This window comes from Drosophila willistoni, assembly GCF_018902025.1.
Source record: "Drosophila willistoni isolate 14030-0811.24 chromosome XR unlocalized genomic scaffold, UCI_dwil_1.1 Seg144, whole genome shotgun sequence".
NCBI lineage: Eukaryota > Metazoa > Arthropoda > Insecta > Diptera > Drosophilidae > Drosophila > Drosophila willistoni.
The window spans coordinates 197288-220700 of record NW_025814057.1 but is presented as its reverse complement, the minus strand read 5'-3'; the positions used below and the strand labels follow the sequence as shown (position 1 = coordinate 220700).

At 37.5% G+C, this 23413-nt stretch overlaps 9 protein-coding genes across 9 annotated transcripts; 7 read left to right on the top strand and 2 right to left on the bottom strand.

Moving 5' to 3' along the window:
• The first annotated feature begins 367 nt into the window (after positions 1-367).
• On the top strand, positions 368-961 carry LOC6638737 (pupal cuticle protein C1B). The gene has a single exon (XM_002062596.4). It carries the CDS (start codon positions 431-433, stop codon positions 872-874), a length of 444 nt encoding a protein of 147 aa, XP_002062632.1. The 5' UTR covers positions 368-430; the 3' UTR covers positions 875-961.
• A 1580-nt stretch (positions 962-2541) lies between these two features.
• Positions 2542-3123, top strand: LOC6638738 (cuticle protein 16.5). Its single transcript, XM_047012123.1, has 2 exons — positions 2542-2569; positions 2636-3123. The coding sequence occupies exons 1-2, from the start codon at positions 2558-2560 to the stop codon at positions 3068-3070; spliced, it is 447 nt and encodes a 148-aa protein (XP_046868079.1). The 5' UTR covers positions 2542-2557; the 3' UTR covers positions 3071-3123.
• Positions 3124-3186: 63 nt separating this feature from the next.
• Positions 3187-3557, bottom strand: LOC26529132. The gene is made up of 2 exons (XM_015179142.1): positions 3546-3557; positions 3187-3489 (listed from the first exon to the last, which is right to left on the bottom strand). The coding sequence occupies exons 1-2, from the start codon at positions 3555-3557 to the stop codon at positions 3187-3189; spliced, it is 315 nt and encodes a 104-aa protein (XP_015034628.1).
• Positions 3558-10233: 6676 nt separating this feature from the next.
• LOC6638739 (cuticle protein 10.6) lies at positions 10234-10738 on the top strand. Its single transcript, XM_002062598.2, has 2 exons — positions 10234-10245; positions 10304-10738. Exons 1-2 carry the CDS (start codon positions 10234-10236, stop codon positions 10691-10693), a joined length of 402 nt encoding a protein of 133 aa, XP_002062634.1. The 3' UTR covers positions 10694-10738.
• Positions 10739-14003: 3265 nt separating this feature from the next.
• Positions 14004-14788, top strand: LOC26528986 (leucine-rich repeat extensin-like protein 5). Its single transcript, XM_015179134.3, has 2 exons — positions 14004-14207; positions 14273-14788. The coding sequence occupies exons 1-2, from the start codon at positions 14196-14198 to the stop codon at positions 14735-14737; spliced, it is 477 nt and encodes a 158-aa protein (XP_015034620.1). The 5' UTR covers positions 14004-14195; the 3' UTR covers positions 14738-14788.
• A 1805-nt stretch (positions 14789-16593) lies between these two features.
• On the top strand, positions 16594-17448 carry LOC6638740. The gene is made up of 2 exons (XM_002062599.3): positions 16594-16708; positions 16770-17448. The coding sequence occupies exons 1-2, from the start codon at positions 16691-16693 to the stop codon at positions 17337-17339; spliced, it is 588 nt and encodes a 195-aa protein (XP_002062635.2). The 5' UTR covers positions 16594-16690; the 3' UTR covers positions 17340-17448.
• A 1364-nt stretch (positions 17449-18812) lies between these two features.
• LOC6638638 (pupal cuticle protein C1B) lies at positions 18813-19920 on the top strand. Its single transcript, XM_047012078.1, has 2 exons — positions 18813-18890; positions 19496-19920. Exons 1-2 carry the CDS (start codon positions 18813-18815, stop codon positions 19916-19918), a joined length of 501 nt encoding a protein of 166 aa, XP_046868034.1. The 3' UTR covers positions 19919-19920.
• A 746-nt stretch (positions 19921-20666) lies between these two features.
• LOC6638639 (extensin) lies at positions 20667-21266 on the top strand. The gene has a single exon (XM_002062601.4). It carries the CDS (start codon positions 20667-20669, stop codon positions 21264-21266), a length of 600 nt encoding a protein of 199 aa, XP_002062637.4.
• A 103-nt stretch (positions 21267-21369) lies between these two features.
• On the bottom strand, positions 21370-22549 carry LOC6638641. Its single transcript, XM_002062603.3, has 3 exons — positions 22508-22549; positions 22060-22445; positions 21370-21973 (listed from the first exon to the last, which is right to left on the bottom strand). The coding sequence occupies exons 1-2, from the start codon at positions 22514-22516 to the stop codon at positions 22158-22160; spliced, it is 297 nt and encodes a 98-aa protein (XP_002062639.2). The 5' UTR covers positions 22517-22549; the 3' UTR covers positions 21370-21973; positions 22060-22157.
• Positions 22550-23413: the final 864 nt, after the last annotated feature.

Below are 23413 nucleotides of genomic sequence, written 5' to 3'. Positions count from 1 at the left end.
ATTGATTAAGGCCATACAAAATCATATAATGAAAACGCTTTCGTCTTATAATAGTCTTTGGCTAGCCTAGTGCACTTCACGCACTGAAACTGCATGTAATGGTCAAAAGCAAGTCTGTCTGAATAAGCTGCCCACCGATACTAATTGCTTATTGATCGGCCGGTACAAGAATCTGATTAGGGATTTAATTTCAGCTTTGAACTGAGTCGTGTGACATGCTCAAGTTTTTGACTGAGTGTGTTTGTGCGTGCGTACGTGCGAGTAAGTGTTGCCGTCTAATTGAAGGTCACGCTTCAGTTTGAATTTCGAACTGGAGGTGGTATATAAAAACCCCAATGCAGCCTTAAGTCGACAATCAGTTCTCCCAAGAAACTCTATTCAAACACTTGTAATTCAATCAGTCAATACAGACCAAAAACAATTTATCAAAATGTTCAAGTTGGTGGTATTGTCTGTTCTCCTCGCCGTAGCTGCTGCCCGTCCCGGTCATCTGTACGAAACATCTCCCTTGGTTTACGCAGCACCAGCTGCCCATACGACCATAGTGCAGGAGCCAGTCCTGGCTAAAGTTGGCGCCGTTGTAAAGAGTATCCCTACCGCTGTTTCCCACCAGAGCCAGTCTGTGGTACACAGCTCCGCCCATGTAGTTCAGGATGTCGTTGCACCAGTGGTGAAGTCAACTCCTGTAGTAACCTACGCCGCTCCTGCTGTTGCTCCTGTTGTCCATGCCACCTATGCAGCCGCTGCTCCAGTTGTGCATACTTCCTATGCCGCCGCCGCTCCCGTCCTTCACACTAGCTATAGTGCTGCATCCCCTGTTGCCCAAATTGCTGCTGCCTCCCCATTGACCTATACTGCCACTGGCTTGTGGTAGAAGAGAGCCCTAAACGTTGACCAGGAATTTTGTTGGACGGTGTCGTGATATGAATTTAAATAAACGTATATATATATTTCTTGAAAACAAATAATGCCTAGTATTGTGATGAATTACGAGAATGTTTATATCACTTTTTTTTTGTTTTTTTTTACGTTACATCAAATTTTGAATTGAAAGTGAAATTGGATTGTAATTGAATTAAAATGAATTCCGGCATCAAAATTTAAAAAAATGTCTGTGTATCATATTACGCACACTTATTCAAAGTGATCAAAATACTCCAAGATTCCTGTGTTCTTAATTATTTAAAAGAGTACTTTATTGGATGTTGATTGGCTTCCCTCACATCATTCTTTCTTATTTGCAAAAAGGTTTTCAATGTGCCATGAATTTTAACTAGGCAAAGTTGTTTTGTTTTAAAGTCCATTCCTTCTATTGTACATGTGCAGTTCATTGGCCCTTAACGACGTGTTGCTACATACAAAGATATGCAATAGTCTAGGTAAAAATATATTTATACATTTGCCATTAATGTAGCGATGCTATCCCCGATGTGAAATAGGTTTGAGTTAGCTTTAACAATGAAAAACAGTTTGAATTGTTTGAAATTGTTTGGAAAGGCAAAAAAAAAGCTCACTTTCTCAAGGAATGGTCTGTAAACATATAGGTACATAAAAGTTATTGTTCTATTAAGAACATAAATCGTATTGTCCATTAAAAATGTACACTACATTTTTAGCAGTCACAAACAATAATTCCGAAATTGTTTGAAAAACTTGTCGTGGTGAATGTGTCTCTGACAACGGATTGATTATCTTTATGCACCTTAGTTCGTTCGATCAGGATCATGCTTTTTGACTTCCTGTTATCATAAAAGTTATTCAAATTGAAAAGTGATACATTTGGATAATTATCCCTACTTTACCGAACTCACAATAATCTGATTTGGAAAATAGTTTGAGTACTGTAAGGACTAAACATGTTTGGCTGCTAGTGTATGGAAGCCTTTCAGAAGTATTTATCTAACAATAAGATACTAATGTTCAAATAATAGCAAAAATATCAGTTGCCAAAATCTTTTCTGGAAGTTTAACTGTGCAGGCAGCTGCCGCATGCCAAAGTCCATGTCGGAAGTTCTTGAAAGCTGGTTTAATTAGCATCACCCCTCACTCACTTACTTCGAAATGAAAATAAGAGTTTTAGGTTTGGTAGTTAACGACGGAAATTGTTGGTTTTTGTTGAAAGAAGTGCTCGAGGCCAAAAATAAGTGAAATAATGGAGCTTAAAATTGGTTACGAATAGTAATCTGGTCTGGTTTATGGTCCCACAAACGCAGAGATAGCGGTAAGAGAAAAAGAGAGAGAATGAGACAAGACTGAGACAAGACTCTCACAGGGAGCGAGAATGAGACAAGAATCCGTTCAGGCACGTACTTTACTTGACTTGGCTTCCCATTGTATCCGCCTCAATGGTTCAAGACCAATGACGTGTCCATGTCTAGATAGATACATTTACATACACATATATGCACATACATGTGTATATAAATATTGTTGTGTATGTATATATCGTTATGTATTCGGTGCATGTGTATTTTTGAAAGTGAAGTTCAAGTATAAAAGACGTTGACAAATCCCTCATTGATTACATTCGAAAGAAGTCTCTCAAGCCATCAACAAAATGTGTAAATTGGTAAGGTGTTTGGCTTATTTAAGGGATCTTTTGTTAAAAGGTACTTCGGTTTTCCCATTTCAACAGTTCGCTCTCGCTGCTTTATTGGCTGTGGTTGCTGCCCGCCCAGAACCACATCTGTCTGCTCCAGTAGTCTATGCCGCTCCTGCTGCAGCTACTACTTATATCCAGGAGCCCACATTGGCAAAAGTAGGTGCTGTAGTGAAGAGCATTCCAACAGCTGTTTCCCACCAGAGTGTTACCCAGGTTCATAGTACGCCTGTCATCGAGGATGTTGTGGCACCAGTGGTTAAAACGACAACCCTGCATGCTGCTGCTCCAATTGTGAAGACTTTAGCTCCAGTGGCATATTCCGCGCCAGTTGCTCCATTGGCGTACTCTGCCCCAGTGGCTTACAGCGCTCCTGTAGCTGCTTATCACGGGTCTCCTTTCACCTATGCTGCTGCTGCTCCAGTTCTTCCTTACCACACCCCTCTGGCATATGCTGCTCACGCTTGGTAAGACAAGGAGAAAGAGAGTTGAAAGATTTTTCACGGACACTATCAAAACATAAATATAACTGAGTTTCGAATTTAAAATGCTGTCTATTAATTTTCATTTATTTGTCCATTTGGTTTTCACTTGAGGTAAATGTTAGGGTAGTTCCATCCTTGATCGTATTGCCATCCAGCGCTGCCATAGCTTAAAGGATCATAGGTTACCAAAGGGGAAGAGTAGGGAGCATAGGACTTCACAACAGGTCGCCAGTAAGGACGTTTTTCGTGCACCACCGTGGAACTCTGATGAGACACTGCTGCAGGCAAGGCCAGGGATTCATATCCCACAATGCTTGGTGAATATTCAACGGCGCTATAGTCCAGCGGCAGATAACTTGGACGTCCTTGGCTCAAAGCTACGAGTAAGCCAATCCAAAGAAATAGCTAGAAAAATACTTGGGAATTAGTTTTTTGTCTTAAGGTTTAAAAAGATTGCTTACAATTTTAAACATTTTCTGTCTTGCTTGATGAGTGTTTTTTCAACTCTGATTAAAATAAAAGAAGACATTGGGTGTTTTATACTAGTCTCGAAATCATTTTTTTACGTTAGAATTGGCACAAACAATCGAGCCATCAGCAAAAATTTTCTGCTGTTTTTTTGGTTTGTTGTTTCTCAGCCTCATTAGTGACCCATTTGGGCGTATCTAAATCAACTGAGTGTGCTACAAGGCGAGTCCAAGATCATTCAGAGATTTCTTAAAAAATGTGGTTTTTAGAGTAAAATCCTCCCACCCATCCAGTCTGGTTTAGTAAATTTTCTCCTCATTCATATTTTTAAAGTTCTCTTCTGATTTCCTTGTAAAAAGTGTATATCAATTTTTTAGTAAAACAACTGCCGAATATATTCATGATCAGCAGAACCAGATGAGTTCATGCAGCCATGTCCGTTTTTACGTTTGTCCGAGTCAACACAAACTTCTTTTCCTGCATATCTATATTAATATAGCTCCCATAGTAAAATTATAACATTTCGAGTAACCCTCGTTGTCGCTAGATATGTTCATGATCAACACAAATTGCCAACACTTTATTCCTAAACTTTAATTAGTCGTATTCTGTATTCACGAAACGCAGATTCCCAGCCCATTTGATACGACCTTGAGAACTAATTAAATTAACAGTGAAAAAGAAAAACCAACTCGACCGAGCCAACTTGCTGACAGTCAAATAGGGCTACTGCTGTTGTCTTGGTTGTTTATGCGCGCCGTCAACGACGACGACTTTGCTCTAGTTTTTGGACTCAAGCCAAGCGTGGCCAGATGAAACAAAAACGACATAATTAGTTTGTGCGGTAAATCCACTCTAAGTATACTCATAATAGAGTGTAAATCAGCAAACTTCTTTTAAAGAGCTTGACAATGCCAAGCTGCAGGTAAATTAGACTAACAAGAGCTGCCAAAAAAATGTGCTATGTGTGAAAACATGCTAAATCTTTCAAACAAATCACCCTGTCCATTCAATTGCCCTAGTTGATATCTCAACTGCATACAAAACTTTTAAAGAGTTGTACGTAGGAAATTTGATTTAAGTCTATCAAAATAATCTGTATGAGTGAAAGTTGATTAATAAAGACACACATTTAGAGTTGCTTATTTGGCTGCGATTTTGAGACAGTTCAACTCCTAGACATATGATTTCAATTTGGGTCAATGCAGGTTGAGACGTTAAGTGTTGCATACTTCGGAGATTACAGAATTACCAATAGAAGCCAAAAAGTATGCCTCGTTTTCATCTGCAGCAAATAATTATAATTAGTTGCTTATATTTATGTAAGTTTGAATTAATCAAAACTGGTGTCACAGAATCGTGTTAAGTTTTTGGTTTATTTATTGAAACTTGTACTTTCAAAAGATTTAAAGTTCTAAGGCAATCGAGAAAATGAGAAAATATGCATCAACTATTGGTTAGATGTTGTAGCTTATATTATTTATATGATTTTTGATTTATATATAGAATTGTTTAAAAAAAAAATAGTTAAAAGCACCAGAAAATACCAAGATGCCAAATCAGATTAGAGGCACTTGGTGGTGTCAATGTGGTAGCAATTTGATTGCTTCGGACGAACTCTTTTGAGCTAAGCTAAAGGCATATTAATGCTTTCATTTGCATTCAGTTGGATTATCTTTAGACACTGATAACTTTAGCTCACATTTTTAAACATTTTAAAAAACTGATCTTTAACAGTAGACCAGATTCCCAATAATTGGAATTAGGCCGAAAATTTCATCAAATCAAATTGTAATTTTAGTGCTTCAAGGGACTTAAATTAGATAGTCCCTGCGATTTCAATCGATTTTTAAAGTCAGGTCATTAGTCAGCTATTTTTTGAGAGAAAATTCGCGGAAAATTTTAATTTTGTGCACTTGGCAATTTTACTCAGTATGATTGGGACTTGGCCTAGTGCGCGAATGTTGTTCAAATGTATTAATATAATGATTAAACTGAATTTTAGGCTAAAATCACCAGGAAAATTTGCAATTATGAAATATATTTTATTGAATGCTTTTTCACTTGTTTTTAAAACAAACAAAAATTATGCCTATTTTGAACAAGCCTATTCAAAACAAATAAGTAAATTTCAGTCCCATTAATCTGATTAAAAAATTTTAGACCTTTATCATTTCAATAGAAGTTTATGCCCATTATTTGGGAATCTGGCCCTCTATTTATTCATACGACTTTAGATATTTTGAGATATTCTATATTTGACCAGTTCTTTCGGATGTAGTCGGAGCTCTTGTGGAAAAATGTCACATTAAATTTAATGACTAAATTATACAAAAATAGTATGTGTAACTACAGCAAAAATAAACCGGAGCTTAAACGGCCATTAGATTTCACTGTTTTAGCTTTTGGATTTCTATTTTTTTGCATTGGTTTTTTTTTTTTTTTGTCGTTTGGTTGCCAAACACCGGACCATATTTCCAGTTTTTGTCAATTATTAACTTCCTTGATTACAGAATTGCATTTTAGTTCGTTTCTTGTTTTTGTTAAAGCTTATTTATCAAAACTCTTGTTTATTCTATTCGATTGTTCGACATTCAGACGTAACGTAGAGTAGATAAATAAAAGTAAAGTTTTGATGTGGTTATCATTAGGTTTAATTAAGTTTGCTCTTGCTGGTTGCACAGTGAGGCAGGTTCAAAAAAGATTTTCTTGCCATTCACACAACCAAAGAATAAACCATGTCCACGTAGGTATCCACAATAATGTAATTTACTAAAACCTCGACTCAATATCCGCTTTTTATAGATACTGACGCAGTGTTCAGCGGTGTTCTGCTTTAAGGGGCCGAAAGAATTCTCACACAGGTGTTCAAACATGAAATAGTCTTTAATTTTTTTTCCTGTCCCCTTTTTCAATTTTAGCTCAAGTTCAGGGTGATTATGATCAAATGATCTCGATCTAGAACAATCTCAGTCCCATTGTCAGCAAAACCAAAAAGTGAAAGTCAAATTCGATGCAAAGAACAATCAATTTCGACAGAGGCAGCGAAGGAAGAGTTTGGCGCGGTAGAAGTACCTTCCACTAATGGTCACCCACTCACCAGGCCGATTCAATATCAATTAAGTCCCAATTATAGCCGATTTTACGGCGAACGTGTTTCTCGCGCTAGTTAACCTCTCACATAAATCTCTCGAATTGACTGCACTGAAAATTTTGCGAACAATTTGGTGACATATAATTAAAGCGCTGCAAGGCGTCTTGTTGAAATTTACGAGCTTATATGTATGTATAGGGGCAGCAGCAATTGTTATTGGTCTTGTTTTTTTCAATGTTGTTGCTGCATAAATTCGTTAATGATTAAACTGCTTAATTTCAAACCGATTTCAGATTGAGATATGTATTTGCATTAAAGGTGCGATGACAACCGTAATAAAACTCATTGAAGCTGTCACAATATGTTTGACTTAATCGCTTTTAACATGCCGAAAATCAAAAAATTCCCACTACTATGTACGTAATAGGCAACAATTTTGCAATGCTTACAAAACGGAAGAATTTGAACGAATATAATATTGTATAATATTTGTATTAGATTTGCATTGCTTTGCATTTAGACCGAAAGTGAGATTCTCTATTTGCCAATCGAATGGGTCAGGAGGTACTTACTAAACTTAATTTCATTAATGTAAATTTGGAGCGAAATTGTAATTTGTCACATCGGCGCCCAAGCGGTATTTGTTACACTTTAGTGTAAGCAAAGGCTTCTGTTGGCCACAATATGGCTTTGTAGATAATTCGTCACTCCATCTGTTTCTAAGGCTTAGGTAGGTCGAACCTCAATATCATCTACATATATGTATATATATCTCTCTTCATTAGAAAATTTAAAGAAATATCTCTATGTTGCATAGAGAGAGGAAGAGCGTTCAAACTTCCATATTTGATTATAATCATAATTTTGTTGTGTTTGAACTGTCTTTGTCTTAAGTTGGCCATTGTTACAGTTTCTAAGCTTACAATTCACTGCTGTTGCTATTGTAGATATAATAAAATTATTTGCAAGTACATATATCTGTTGTTTATTGTGCTTTATATTATGCACGACATTGCGACAAAACAACGTAAATACGACCTTGACCGCTTCGCCTCGGCGTCCAACATGTGGTATACTTAATTGCCCCAGCTATAGCCAAGCCATCACATCAACAACATTGTGCTGGTGGAGTCAGCAGACCAAATGCAAATGAGCACCATAGTAATAATTGCATAGACATAATAATAGTAATACAAGACAAAAACGAAATCAAATTAAAAATAAACCATAAAGTGTTTTGCGGTCACGTTATTTAAACTTGGGTCCCAGCTTACGATATTTCCTTACAAAGACTTAATAAAAAGGTTGTCTGATATGCGTCGATTTCGCATGAACTCCACATAACTCCCAAAGAAAATTTCAAATTTCTGGCTTTTAATTTGAAATTTTGAATGATTTGTTGGGCAATCGATGCATGTGGACTGGAATTCACCGCTCTGGTCAATTGCAGTTGAGGCGAAACCATTAAAATGCAATTATTTACCTCACCTGAAGTCAAATTGCAATTGCAATTGCAACTCAAATCAAATCAAAAAATGAACGACCGCAAAAAGTTACAATCCGAGTGGGTGGTGTCTTGACTTTTGGTCTATTTAAACTATCGATCACGCAATTGGCATCCCGTTTTGTGTCAATCACAAGTCGATCTTATAGATTTATGCGACAATTTGTGCCGCTTGCTATTTTGTGAATTTGCATAAAATTTAGCCATGCAGCCTCAAGGTGTCACCGATATAGTGAAGGGTTCTGGTCTCACATATGCAGATTTTATGGTTTTTTTTGTTTGTTTTCTTTTTTTTAATTCTGCTGTATCAAGTCTGCTCAAGCATTGTCCATTGACCACTGTTCACTGGCCATTAGGTTTTATACTTACTACTGAAATGAGTCACAAGCTTTATGTTTCTTTTGAATCTGTATATAAAATCTTTAGCCAATTCAACGGTGAAAAAATATGACCTGCCAGTAAATCGTCGGTAATATGAATAATTTTTGCCATTTCATTGTGAACTTTTGAGTATACCCTTGCAAGAAATGTGCATTATTCCGACCACATAAAAAATATTATTATTATCGAACTATTTGATGATATACATAGCTTCCATATAAATTATCGGTTGACTTTCTTAGTTAGTTGTCTTCATGCTGTGTGGTCAGCATAAACGGTTTTATTGCTTTGGCAGCTGTAGGCAGGGAAGAGTATAACAAAAACTTGCAAGTATAAACAAATAAAACTTATTTTGTTCGTCTTTTTTTTTCTTTCTTAGTGTGATTTATTTCCATAAGCAATAAATTGATTTTCTCAAAGTTACGCATACACCATGTTAGCCCAGGTTTTGCTTGGAGAATGACGATAAGAAATCTGTTAAAAAAGAAAAATAAGAGCCAGCTGCTGCTGTTTGCAGCGTGCTACTACACAAAATTTGTAGTCAGTTATTAACTATGGCCATTTTTCAGGGACTGATTTTGTGGTGCGTATTTGAAAATGAATATGAAGTTAGATTTGGATATGCAGTGGACACAGCTCTATTTGCATTTAACCAAGCCACAATTTTGACTTTATTTTCCACACCTACAGATATATATATAAACAGTAATGAGCTGTCAAAGTCAACTCTGAAAAGATGCTGATTGATAATCACATGCCTGGTCAGGTTTGCGTTTTAGAAAGGTGGTTCGAAATCCAGATAAATAAACTAAACAGAACTTGAACAAAATTTACATTGTAATATGGTACTTAAAATCTACAAAAAATGATTAGGATTGGCTCCTGCAAATATAAAAGTGAACCATTTACTGACACAGGTCTTCATTTACTACTTGTTCTAGTGTCAACATTTTCTAATAGTACCTTTTATTACTTTATTCTCAGTGGACGACGCAGTTAATTGTTTGCCCTACAAATAGGATAAACTTTAGGATCGCAAGAGAAATAGAGATGTGATGAGTTGAAGGTGGAATCAGAATCGCCAGAACCTATACTTATAATAGGGCTTTGTTAAAGTTTTTTTTAAATTAGCCGCTTGGCTTTGTTTTATTAACAAATATTCTTTGTATATTCAAGCATAGTAAATTAAAAGCTATCTTAGCTGATATTTGGTCTGAGTGGGGTGTGATGCAATTGTAAAGGCACAATTCCACGCTGCATAAACAATGGTTCGACTGTTAAAGAAATATACCTACTATGAAACTAATTAAAGTAAATGCCAGTGCAGCCCCAGTCCATTAAACAGTGTTTGTAAGTGGAAGTAGACGCGTGACTGATTTGAGACCCGATATCTTTAGCGATTTCTATGAGAGGCGATTTCGGCTGGCTGGTAATTCTTAAAGCAAAGCCAAAGCTTCGGCTTTCGGCAGCTTCAAGTATGCTGCCGCGGACAGGGCGTACACGTTAGGCTGCTGTTTCGCTGTCTCTCTCTCCCACGATCTCTCTTCCAAATTGTATGTTGGCACATTGTGAGAGATTTCTCAGAATATTTCTCGAGGTTCGCTTGGTATAAATAAGACGCCAAGTCAAGCTATGGCCCATAAGACATAATCAACTCATTCAGTCAAGAAGTATTCGAGGAATATATCAAAAAGCCAACAAAATGTTCAAACTGGTAAGGATAAGTCCCATGGTTTGAGTCTCATCTCTAAATCACAATATTAAATATATAGATTGCTATCATCTCTGCCCTGTGTGCTGTTGCCCAAGCCGGTGTGATTTCTCCTTATGGAGCTCATGGATATGGACTAGGATACGGTGCCGCCTTGGCTCCTGCATATGCTGCTCCAGCGGTAATCTCGCATGCTCCGATTATCAAATCCTATGCTGCTCCTGCTATAGTGGCTGCCCATCCTGTTGCTACCTCATATGCAAACACCTACAAAGTGGCAACAAAGGCGATTCCCGTTGTTCATTCGGCTCCACTAGTGCATGCTGCTCCTGCAGTTATTGCGGCTCCTGCTCTGCACACCACCTCCACTTACCACGGCGGCTTGGGATACGGTGGCTATGGATCTTATGGACTGGGCTATGCTGGCTATGGACATGCTTATCTGCATTAAGGACTTCCAAATATCGATTAGATTTCTCGTTGACGACCCACTTGCCTCAATATACCGCATTTTTGTTTTCGTAACTAAGATGTTGGGTTATTTCATGGAAGATATGTTTGTCTCTTTGCAGCTGTCAAAGTGATGAAGTAATATAGTCATTGGAAAAATAAGATTTTTTTTTTGAGACAGAAACGTAGTGAGTAAAAATAGAGATAGAGTGCGAGAGATTCCAACCTATTTGAATGCTTGAATTTAATTAATGTTTTGTAATGAGTACGGTTTTGAAAATAAGTTCTTTGTAAATAAACTCTCAAAAATTTCAAAGGAAAGTAAACCAACAAGTCAAATTTTTACCGACAACAATTAACAGTAACAGGAAGTGAATGTTTGAGTTCCAAATATTACAGAAATGTTCAATTCGAGCGATTTCATAAGAGAAAATGCATATATAGGTTATATATGTACATAGCTTTATGTATATTAGTATGTATGTATTCTTTTTTTTGCGATGCTAGAAACATGAAGCGTTTCTAAGTCATGATTAAGAGGTGACCAATAGCCTTCTCATGTGAGTATCTACAAGCGGCAAATATGTGCCAAATCAAATTGATACTCTCTTAAGCAATTCGAGGGTAATTCAAATTGTTCCAATATTATGTGTTGAAATTTCTATGAAATAGTGCTTGATTAAAACATTCACATGTGCAAACATACATATTTAATGGAATTGCAAATGCTTCGGCATTGCTCTCTAAGCAATTTTTTAATTCCAATACCACGATAAAAGACTCAAGCGGCAACTGCGAAAGCCTGTCAACAGGTTGTTTCTGCTGTCGATGTTGTTTTTGCAAACTGGAAAGTGCGTCGTCTGGCCTAATTATTAATGCATTTTGCTGCAAGCATTTCGAAAATTAAAAACTATACATAAAAACTGTCAACAAGGAATTATAAATAAAAATTGATAATTGTAAGTAAAAATGATTGCTGCTGAGACCGATTGTGAGACTTAGTGTTCATATAATCGAAATCTCGTTATGCTCACACATTATAAAGGCCTTGGGCTTAGAGCCAACCATTTGTTAAATATATAATCATAATCACGACAAGCTTAGCTTAAATTATTACTCGTGATTGTCAGCGCTGTTATTTTTCAAAAAAAAAAATGTAAGAAGTCAACAATAATATCAAGCATCAGTGTACATTGTACAGACAAAAATGCAGAGAGAAATATTCAGACCTTGAGGCACTTCCTACTTGCGAAAAAATTTGCGACAATATTCATTCAACACCAAAGGCTGAAAACTGTCTTAATAGTGGATGCAATTTTTACCTGGCATACTTTGGGCGCATTTGTTTTTCCCATAACCTCGTAACCCAAACACTTGTTTTCGTTGTTCTCTGTTCTCAGAGATCTGTGCTCTCTGTACTCATTTTTGTGGGTTGATTAGAAATCTCAGTACCCAAAAATACGATATTCGATTTATTGCCTCGCCTAAATGTATGCTTGTCGATTTTAAATTTTCACGAGACCCCAGACTGCAAGGCAACTAAATAGAATAATAGAAATAGAATTGACGAAAAAGACCGATACATATATTCGAGTGATGATTTACGCCTTCTGATTGCTTGTGTTTTATTTTGATTTAGTTTGTAATAAGTTGCTGAGCGCCCACTTCCAAATAGAAACAGGGCAAGGACCTAACATATCTCTTGATCCTCCATTTTGATTGCATTTCTCGTATGAAAAGCAATTCTGCCCACACATTTTATCTGACTGTAGCAATTAAGCTGACCATTGAAATCGAGAACAAAATGGTTTTAATTAAAGGCAAAACCGAAGAGGTCACTAAACTCAAAACTGCGCATGGCTACAAGAGCCGCAGGAAATGCACGTTTCTAGCCATTGCACACGCTTGCCCTAAGATGACAATTCTGACGATAATGATGCGAATGTTGATGGTGGACATGAAAGAGATGACCTTGTTAGCGAACGGCGACAGTGAGTTTTTGTTTTTTTTTTCTACTTTGATTTTCTATTTTGTTATTGTTTACTACTAAAGGGATTCGCTGTCGATAATCTTGTACGGATAAACGTGTATATGACCCGTGGACGATGCGGTTCTTGCGAGTTCAATGCCAGCCAATGGGGCGAATGAGTAATTTGCAATTAAAAGGACGAAGAAAGACTTAGAAGTAACTATATACATATAATGAATAATTAAAACTGAGGATGCAATTTGAAGAGACAATATTGAGTTATTCCAACAAATTTGCAAAATTCTATGTTGCTAATACTTGAAAGTTAAACGCCACATGCTTTTTTACTTTCATGTGTCCCACTCTAAAACACGTGCAACGATTAATGGAGCATTAGGAGCCAGCAGACATGGCTGCTGCTGTTGGCATTGTCATGCTCTTGAGCAGCATCTGCTGGTATCAGCACCCACTCGAAACCCTTAAAGGTGGGTCGTGTGCGCTGCACTCGAAACAGCAAAACGACGAACATCTCCATGAATCGGCTTTCATAAGGTTAACATATTGATTTCTGAATCGTTATGGTGATTCCTTCAAAGTTTACAACCTGCTTACCCTCTTCAAGTCCTTCCTGTCGGCTGCTATAAGCGCGCGTGTGTCGCATTTGGAAGCCAAGTTAATTGCCCAAAAGTAGGCAATTCCTTTAATGTTTACGATTTAGGGCCCACTTTTAGGCAGTTGAGTTAATACAACTGTTGACTGCTTTTTGTACAATAATTTTACATCTTGTTCGGTGGTCATAATAAATTGACTTTTAACGGGCGTGTGATATTTTGCCATTTATATGTTGGCAATGGCTATACATCAGAGTCAGAGTCATAAGGCGTTAAGGTGCTGGGAACGTGATCGCAGCAACTGCAGTAAAAGTTGACTCAAGTTGAATGGAGTTGAGTGGAGTATACTTGAGGCGACAAAGATGGAATACGTTCAGATGGTAAACAAAGTTGTTATTATTTCCTGACCGCATTTAAGTGCCACAAAATATATATACTATTTGATTTATAGTTATTGCACATAAATAGCAGACGCTTACAGAATTAATAAATACTTGAAAATATTTGTAAGTACGAAAAATTATTAATATTTTCGAGTATAGCTTTAAAAAAGTTTCATTAAATTGCTCAAAAACAATTGGAAAAAAATTTATTATAAAAATCATAACAATATAATGCGTCCATGGGAGTGGAGTAAAAGAGGCAGAAAGGGATTGCAAAATGTGGACGCATGCATTTAACGCACGATTTGGATTTACTTGCTAACTGCACGTAGTCTGTTTTGTTTTTGCTGTCATGAAGTGCTCCCGTAATGGAGTTTTACATTTTTCTGTTTTCCATTGACGCTTAGTTCAAAATCGTAATGGGTAATCGTGGTATAAATAAAACCTGGAGGGTTACCTAAAATTCATTCAGTACGCGTGAAAGTGCTGTGCAGTTGTGACTTGATTCAAATTGAAACCAAAAGTGGAAGTGCCAAAAAGATGTTTGCAATTGTACGTAAAATATAAAATTAAAGTTTTGGCAATAAAGGTTCAATATATATTTATGTTTCATGCAGATTCTTCTACTGTGCTTTTCCCCTGTTTTTGGAACCTTTTTACATGGGCAAGGGTCTGCGGTAGGCGTACCAATATCAGTTCCAGTTCCAGTCAGCTTGCCTGTCGCTGTGCCAGGACCTGTGGTACAAGCTCCTGTCGCTGTACCAGCAGTATATAGTGCACCACTGCAACCTTACCCACATACTGCGCCATTGGCCTATGGTGCGCCACAGCCATCTTTGTTTAAGTATCCAAATCCTGCCATCAAATATTCATTGGGAGTACCCGTGACAACCACCACCACAACATATTCCGGATTCACACACAATTCTCCACAATTTCTTTCCAAAGTTGTACCTACTGCATATCATTTGACGGCTTCGCCTTCACCTTCATTCCGCCTTCATGCTTCACCTCTACCTCTACCAACAGCATTTTATGCAGCTCCGCCGCAACTTGCCTATGCCAGCCCGTCCGCCTGGTAATCACACACTTACATACTTATTAAAATAAAACAAATATACATATTTATCTATTAACACAATTTAGCTATTAATTAAAATGAAAATATGCGAGAATTCCTATGCATGAATTATGATTTTGTAGTGCCAAAAAGATACGTCAACTCATACTCACGTCTACATAATTCAATGCGAAATTTTTGGCGTCAATTTAAAATACGAAGGCCATACAAAGACGCGTCTCTGTGCTGAGCGACTGACTAACAAACTTACTCTGATAGAAGTCCAGGGGAATTAAAAACTGATGAAACAGTTCATTAGAGTAAAGCGAATGGTCATAGAGCTTTTGTAGAGCAAATGCTCATTTCAATAGCCACCGTTTCCTCTTTACTGACCAACCTTACTCTGAAATAGGTTGAGAGTCAAAGTTTATAACGAAATGGGTTTCGATTATGATGAGATTGGGTCTACCTACTAGCCGGAGGTCAACAAGCAAACGCGAATCTCTCTGGTTTTTACTCCAACTGAATTTTTTGAATACTTAGAGAGACAACAACACTAGTATTTTTATTGGGTCTTTAACATGCAAAGCTCGACGCCGCAACAACGTGTCTTTAGTCTTTATCAAAAGTGGGCAAAGGAGAGGGGCTTAATGGGTTTTATGTTTTTGTGCGGCTTTTTTGGCTTCTGTCACATGATAGTCGATTTGTTTTTTAATAAGCTTAAAATGCTGGGCAAAGTGTCGACATGGAATGAATGCATGTCTCTATTGGGATTCACTAGGGGCGTCGATATCGGGAGGGGTAAGTCCAGGCGTAACAATAACATGTGAGATATGCATTTTTACTTTTTGGAGGCAACGAATGTGAGGCGAGTCTTGTTATTTAATAATACTATTTAAGAAAAACCCGACCACAATCAAAGGATTTATGTTTTGAAAAAAGTATTCTGCATAATCCTGCTGTCCCCTTTTTTACTACGCCTTTGCTCTTTAACCGCAGCTTGCATGGTTTAGATGCCAATAAAAACGACCAACATTGTGATTTATAAGCAAGACAAACCAAATATTATCAATAGACACAAAATAAATAAACAAAACATAGTACAGCCTAAGAAAAAAACAGAAAGCCGGGGCTAACTTCAGCCATGGTGCAGTTTGTATACTCTTAGAAGTGTTTTGTTACTGCTTCGTTTAATCGGACTTCCGCGAAAGGACGGACTAGAAATTAAAGCAGGAGAAATGCGCATAATGACAGATATACACATGTTATAGTTATCCGATTTGGTCAAATGTGTCAGAATTATATTTCTTTATGTGCGAAAGGTAACTACAAAAACAAAGTAAAAAAAAACAAGAGGGCGTGGCTAGGTTTGCATACTTTGCAAGTTTTTGTGTTACACTTTCCATTCCGATTGGCCAATGAAGTCGCAGGTTGCAGGAGGGTGCCGTCATTAATAAGTGCAACAAACTCAAACATTACATAACACAATTTTATCCGTCAATCCGTCCGTCCGTCCGTCCGTCTGAACACGAAGCTCTCAAAATCGAAATCCTTCCGCTCCCGAAGTTAAAAAAAAAGGAAAAAATGTATTGCGCTATGTGCATAATTGTTCGATCGGTCCAATTTCGACAAATGTGCGGTATACCCTCTGCAAGGGTATAAAAACACCAAAGCACAAAAGCAAACAGAGAATAAGTGAGAGATAAGTAGAGAGATCGTCGGACAAAGAGAGAAGAGAGAGAAGCTATGAACTGGTCTTGGCATGAACTAAACTGAACTGAACTGCGAGAACTGAATGATGATGACTCCCAGTTGGAGGAAGAGGAGTATAAAAAGCATCTTCAATTGGCTAACAAATTTTAATCAGCTACAAAAGCTTCGACAGTGAAGATTAACATTTAACAAAGAATTGGTTTATCGATTCATTAAAAGACTGATCGCGATAGTGAACAAACACGTCTCGAAATACTACGAAATGGTCCCTAAAATTAGTGTGAGCTATAAATTGGCTTTCCAGTTGAATTATGAAGAATAAATCTATAATAAAATTACAGCATTTAATTGGGTGTTTGATAATGGTGATAGTGGTGCACGGCGACGTCTCTCATTTGGGCAAGGATTTGGAGTACACCATCACACCTAGTTCACAGGTGGCCTATTACCACTATCCAGCTCCAAGTCGCAGTTTAGCAGCCACTAGAAGACATCAGCAATACCACCAACCATCGCAGCAGTACCAACAACAAACACAGCCGCACCATCAAGATCACCAAGTGGCTAGAGAATTTGCTGCCCCCGCATTAGAACATGCAGCATTTACCCAGGCCTTGACCAGTCATGGTTACGTGTTTGGAGGAGCAGCTGCCTCAGCTCCATTGGCCTCCATACAACCGGCACCACCTGTAACTGCTGCAGTTCCTGCTCCTCCTGCAGTTTCTTTACAGGCGCGATCAATAGCGCCAGGAATTGATTCCAACTCCTTAAACCTTAAACTTCCTGTACCGTTTGGCCTTACTCCTTTAAATGTGGCCCAGTTGCCCCTTCAGGCAGGTGCACCGTATGCCAGCGTACCACACACCACGGGTCTCACTTCATATGGAACGCCGCAGATCCAAAGACGTTAATGGTAACCTAACTTTAACAATAAAATAAAAATAAAGTCATCCAGACTGATCATCATTTTACCAAAATAGTGAATAATAAAAATCAAACTTGCCATCTAACCTTAAAAAAGACTTGTCTGCATTTGCATAAAGCGTCAAGGTCATCATCATCAATGCTGTGAAGAAGTCTTCATTCATTTAACCATTGGTCGATTGCACCTTTCACTCTAGCTAGCACAGGCAATGGAAGATAAAGATTGTGAAACAAAACATTCAGAAAGAAAAACGCAAAGTGGACTTTTAAATACTCTCTACCATAGATAAAGTGTGTACATATGTTACCGTGTTTGTCAAATAAGGAAATTAATAATAATAACTTAAAATTCTTGGTACCTGTAAATTAAAGTTTATTTACAGTGATTAAAAATGAATTTATAAATTCAATGTACATGAGAGCTTATTGCTTTATATATGTATCTTTTACTATAAAATGAAATAGGAGGTAAGTCATCAAGTCGACTTTGGGATACTGTCCATCAAGCGAAACAATCATCTTAAATTCAAGAGATCATATTGAGATGTGTTTTAAAAAAACACACAAAGACCAAGTTTGCCCTTTTAGTTCACATAATGGAAAACGTTTATACGCATAACGTGGCTATTTTTAATCCGATTTTTACAAAATTGAGATACTTTTATCGGATCTGGTATATTTCCTTCAGCTTTCTTTTGCTTTTTACAGGAATTATGGCGACCATAATTTACCATATTGGTCTATGAGTCCATCGTAAAAAAATGTTTTCATGTTTGTTTGCATATGAAGAAGACTTTATGACATGAAATGGACTGCAATTAAAAACGTATCGATCAGTTTTCAGTTTACGGAACGGAACTCTCACAAATCTGGATCCATAATAGAGAAATGTTAAGAACCTGCTTTCCCACAAGCACAAAACAGGAATTCTGTGATTAAATACATTGAATTAATTTTTGCTTTTGCCAATAAAATGACTTAATGTCTTTTGAAACGGTACAATGAAATTAATTTTATTATAACAACAAAATTAATCTCTGATGAAATGAAAGAATTTTCAGTTGAAGGTTAACTTAAAGAAGTACGATATTTGTCAGTAATCACATAGTAGTGTAGTAGTGTAGACCAATTGTGGTTGGACTTGATGCAGTTCGTGTTGTTTTTAGAAACGGATAGAAGAGTAGATACAAATACAGTTGCTTGAGAAATATTATGAAAAAAAATATATTTGCAGCCTTGAAAAGTTATCCCCAGAACCAAATGCGTAAAAAATGGTGGACTTACAGCATCAGAGAGCAGCGTCACCATATAAATTCTTCTGATTGTTTCCTGAGAAGTTACCCTAGCATCGACGTCAGATATATTGTCAAGAGTCAGCACGTGACCGTTACTGAGATTGCCGCTCATTAAATCTGAGAGCCGGTTTCACCATCTTACTGGTCAATCAAGGCATATGAATGATGGGGCAGGGCAAGATCTGTGATGTTGATGCCAACGCTGGTAATGACGATGATGATGATGGTTGTGATGATAACTGTGTTGATGACTGTGTGCCTTGTTTCTTGCTTTAGAAATAAGACCTCACATCCTGGTTTCTCAAGGCCATATCAGAATTCCTACGAAGAAGTTAAATCAACGTTGACCTGAATGTAAAGACAAATTTACTATTGCAATTGAATGAATTCGACCTTATGTAAATGCCCACAAACGGGCAGGAAGGAATGGGGCGGAGAATAGGGAAAAACGTAAAGTTTTATGGCCGATTTGGCTTAGATAACGACAAAACGTTAATTGCTGCGAAACAGACCTAGGCCACCAACTGTTTCACGGACTGTAATTGCATACAAATAAGAGCAAGTAAACTGCAAGACTTCCGATACTTTTCGTTAGGAAAACGATTAACGATCGGATCACGTCTAAATATACCGAATATCAAGTATGCAACTGGCAAAAAAGAAGCTACAAAAAGTTAAGCATAATCGCTATTTGCCTTGTATATAAACACCCAAATAGCTTAAGACCAGACATTATAAGTCTTCAGCTTGAAACTGATCAACAAAATGTACAAATTCGTAAGTTTTATCAAACGAACATTTTGGAAGCAAACCCTTTAAACTTATAAGGCGTTTTTTTCTCTTTAAAGCTTGTTATTGCCGCACTTATTGCTTGCTCTTGGGCTAAGCCTGGTGTGTTGGCGCCTTTGCCACTGGCCTATGCAAATGCCCCACTATATGCCTCTGGTGGCAGCAGTCAAGTGGACGTCCGTAACAATTATGATGGAACGCTGTCATCCTATACCACGGCACCGTTCCAGTTTACCGCTCCATTCTCCAGTCGTTATGTATCCGGAATTCCGGCAGCTCCAGCTGTGGTCGCCAAATACGCAGCAGCCCCAGTAGCTGCCCCCTTAGCCGCTTCATTGGCTGCTGCTCCTCTAGTATCGTCCTACGCAGCACCTTATACATCTCCATATTTGTCTGCTTCTTTCGCCGCTCCTTTAGCATCGCCCTATGCTGCTCCTTACGCTACTTCCTATGCTGCTGCTCCAACCCCCGCTGTATTTTAATTATATGCGTACGTTTTTCAAACTGTTTAAAATAAAACTATAATAACAAAAAAAATTGATATAAATTACCTTGGCTTTATTTTTGGCATACTAGGTGATGTATTCATATTAAATAATTTGCTCTTTGCGTAAAAAACATCAAATTTGTTTTTCATTGATTTTTTTTATTAAATTTTCCTTTTTATTTTTATTTGCAGAGAATCCTAAATGGACAATAAGCAATTATTATGAAAAGTAAACATTAGGCAAATAGTGGAGGGACTAAAAATTGTTATTGAAATGAACCAAAGCGATTTAAAGTAATCGTATTAATATTTGTTAGAAATCGCAGAGCATGTCAATTAATTTTTTTGTTATGTAATGGAATTCAACAATTATTTAAAGTCACGATTTATTTCAATTTTTTTTTTTTTTGTTTTTCAATTTACATATTTTTGAGGGGGGACTACCAACTAAGGCTAGTCAATTACTTCATATGTTGAGGTGTGGAATGAGACAATGCGTTTTGGGCCGATTGAAAGTGAAAAGAAATGCCGAAGCATGTGGGACAAAATTTTCCTATATATATTAAGACGTACGGCTAATGGATAGTCATTAATTGCTAGGCTAACGAACGGTAAGCATACAACAAACAAGTGCTAAGAAAGATGTGGCAACTAAAATGGGTGAGAATGTGTATAATTATATTGATGGAATTATATGAAGCTAAGCTCCAATTGTATAGGTTTTTACTGTGGCTATGCTTCTAATGACTCTTCTGGCAAAGATAGACGGCAGTCCTTCACACCATTTTGAACATCCACATTTGCATCACTTAAACCACCTTGAGCCACTACCACCACCATTGCAACTTGGATTGCCAAATCACCTTGATTTTACTCCGACACCACTAGCAGAAGAAGCACTTCCCTGGATACCGGCTCCAGCGCCAGTTTCAATTGCACCAGCTCTAACTCCATTAGGTCCAGCTCCATCAGTTCCAGCTGCAGCTCCATTAGTACCTGCTCCGATACTACCTCAAATTCCGGTTTGGACTTCACAAGCCTTACCAGCTGTAGCTCCAGCGCCACCTGTATTTGCACCTGCATCATTTCTGCCGGCATCTACTCCCATCGTGCCAACCTATACGCAACCCATTCATCAGCACTTGTCCACAGTAACACAAGTGCTTCCACCGATCCTGGAAGCAGTACCATTTGCTCCCAGGTATCGTGCGATCCTGGGGCCCAAAACCACTACCACTAAGGTTGCAATTGGTTATGCTTTCCCCAAACTTCTATCCACACCACATGCCCATTTAAAAGCTTTGCCTTTAAAGCTATCCCATCACCATCATTCACTATTTTAAAACACCAAAAGTTTTGCAGTCACATTTACTGATAATCTCTTAAATTATATTGAATTTTATTAGAAGAAAATAATAATATTTAAGTGAAGATTTAAATCTTCTGCTCGTTTTGTTTTAACAACTGTGCTATCTCAAAACGGACTGAACTACCGTTTAATAGTCTCGGAATCGCGAGAAATTTTGAAAGGTAAAGAGTCGTTGATGAATTCCTACGTAAGATGTGGCCCATTGATTGCTCAGTAAAAGCAACAGCAGGCGTCACTATTGCTTAGTAGAGAGTCTTTCAATTGTTTTGAAGTTATATTGTGCTTCTGCTTCGGTACCTGCTCCTGTTCTACTGTTTGAATTTGGACTTGTGCCATATTCGTACATCTTCGAACAATAAGAAGAACAGGTAAGTGGCCGAGCATCAACATTAAAATTGCCACAAAATGTCACAAGGGAAGAGGTGTAAGTCAAATGTCACGTGACTCATTGACTTTGTCATATAGGGACAAAAAACTAATGGTAATGATTTTATGTCACAAAATGTCACAAAATATTATATGTAATAACTGCCTAGTCGATCTAGCCATGTCTGTGTATGTGTAGACTTCTTAATTATGCAGGCAAATTTGTTTTTGCCACGCCCTCTTTCGATCCCGTAATTTGAACGAAACTTATTTTCTTGCGAGCGGCTGTTGTGCTTGAAAGGTGGTCGAGGTAGCCTATAAAAAGAATTTTATAAATTTAAAATACTTAGTTATTTTCCTTGCTGCGTGGTATGCCGAAGTCGACGCGACGACTTACTTACTTCATTTGCATAAATGGCATCTATGTATCGCGATAGAATATTAAATTGTCAATTAAATTGCTGTACCAAAAGAGTTTATTTTTTGTTGGTAATCCATTCTAGAAGCGAATAGTTTTCACATGTCCAATACGTTGGAAAAGCGGAACATGCTCGAATGGCGTATGAGAAATGGGGACAGAATCGTAAGTGACATGGGCTATTTTGGTAAGTGGGGCGACAATTGTATAGCCAGGATGCTCATCATGTGGCTCATGTGAGGTATGCTCTTCAACTTCAGTGGATAAGTCCAAAGGATGATGATGTACGACAACTGGCTGATGATATACCACTGTGGCGGCCCGGGCGTATAAACTGACATACATAAGCGTGCAGACATATAGAAAGAACTATCAAAAAGAGTTAAGATGATTTTCTTTATATTGTCTATTTAAAAATGTTTTAAGCTTACTATGGACATTTTTATGCGTTTTCCTTGCCTTCTGGTGTCGAACTAAACCATTGCATTTAAAACAAGACAATAGCGAGTACAGCTGTGCAGTAAGTGTCTTCTTTATCTCGAACCGGTTTGAGAGCATTTTCTTTATTGCCTATACATATATAAACCATGGGCGTTGCAACTCGAGGATTTGTTAATTATCCCATCAACATGACAGATCCCTGGAAATTTTAATTTACATATGGTTGGTTAAAAGGACATTTAAAATAAAGAAACAAAGTCTATGTATAAAAAACCAAATATATATTTTAAGTTAGTCCTCACTCTGACAATGTGTTCCTTTCCTAAGGTATCCTGACTACGCCTTTGTCTGAAAACCATCAATGATATCTATTAATCGTTTTCCACTGGGATCCACGTAGCTTCCCCAAAACTGGTTTTCAAGTTCAAGTTTATGTTTTCGTGGGTTAGTCAAAGTGTCAGTGACTTTATTTTTTTCACTTTGCTGTGGTGTATTGTTTTTAGCATTTCTTTCTTGTTTCTTTGTATCTAAAAACTGAGTTAGTTGGTCGCTTAGTCTCTTAGTGTCGCCTTTGTTTATCGTTGCTCAATCATTTTTATACCCTTGCAAAAAGGGTATATTAATTTTGGTCAGAAGTGTGCAAGGAAGAAGGAAGCATCTCCGACCATATAAAGTATATATATTCTTGATCAGCTCGACGAGACGAGCCATGTCCGTCTGTCTGTCCGTCCGTCCGTCTGGATCAGCGCAAACTCCTCCTAGACCGTAAGAGCTACAGGGCTAAAATTTTGTACGAACAGTGACTTTTCTCAATAACTTCGTTATTTTCTGAGCTATTGTCGTGAAATTTAATATTGCTGAGGTTATTACACATGTAAATGACTATACCAAATTTG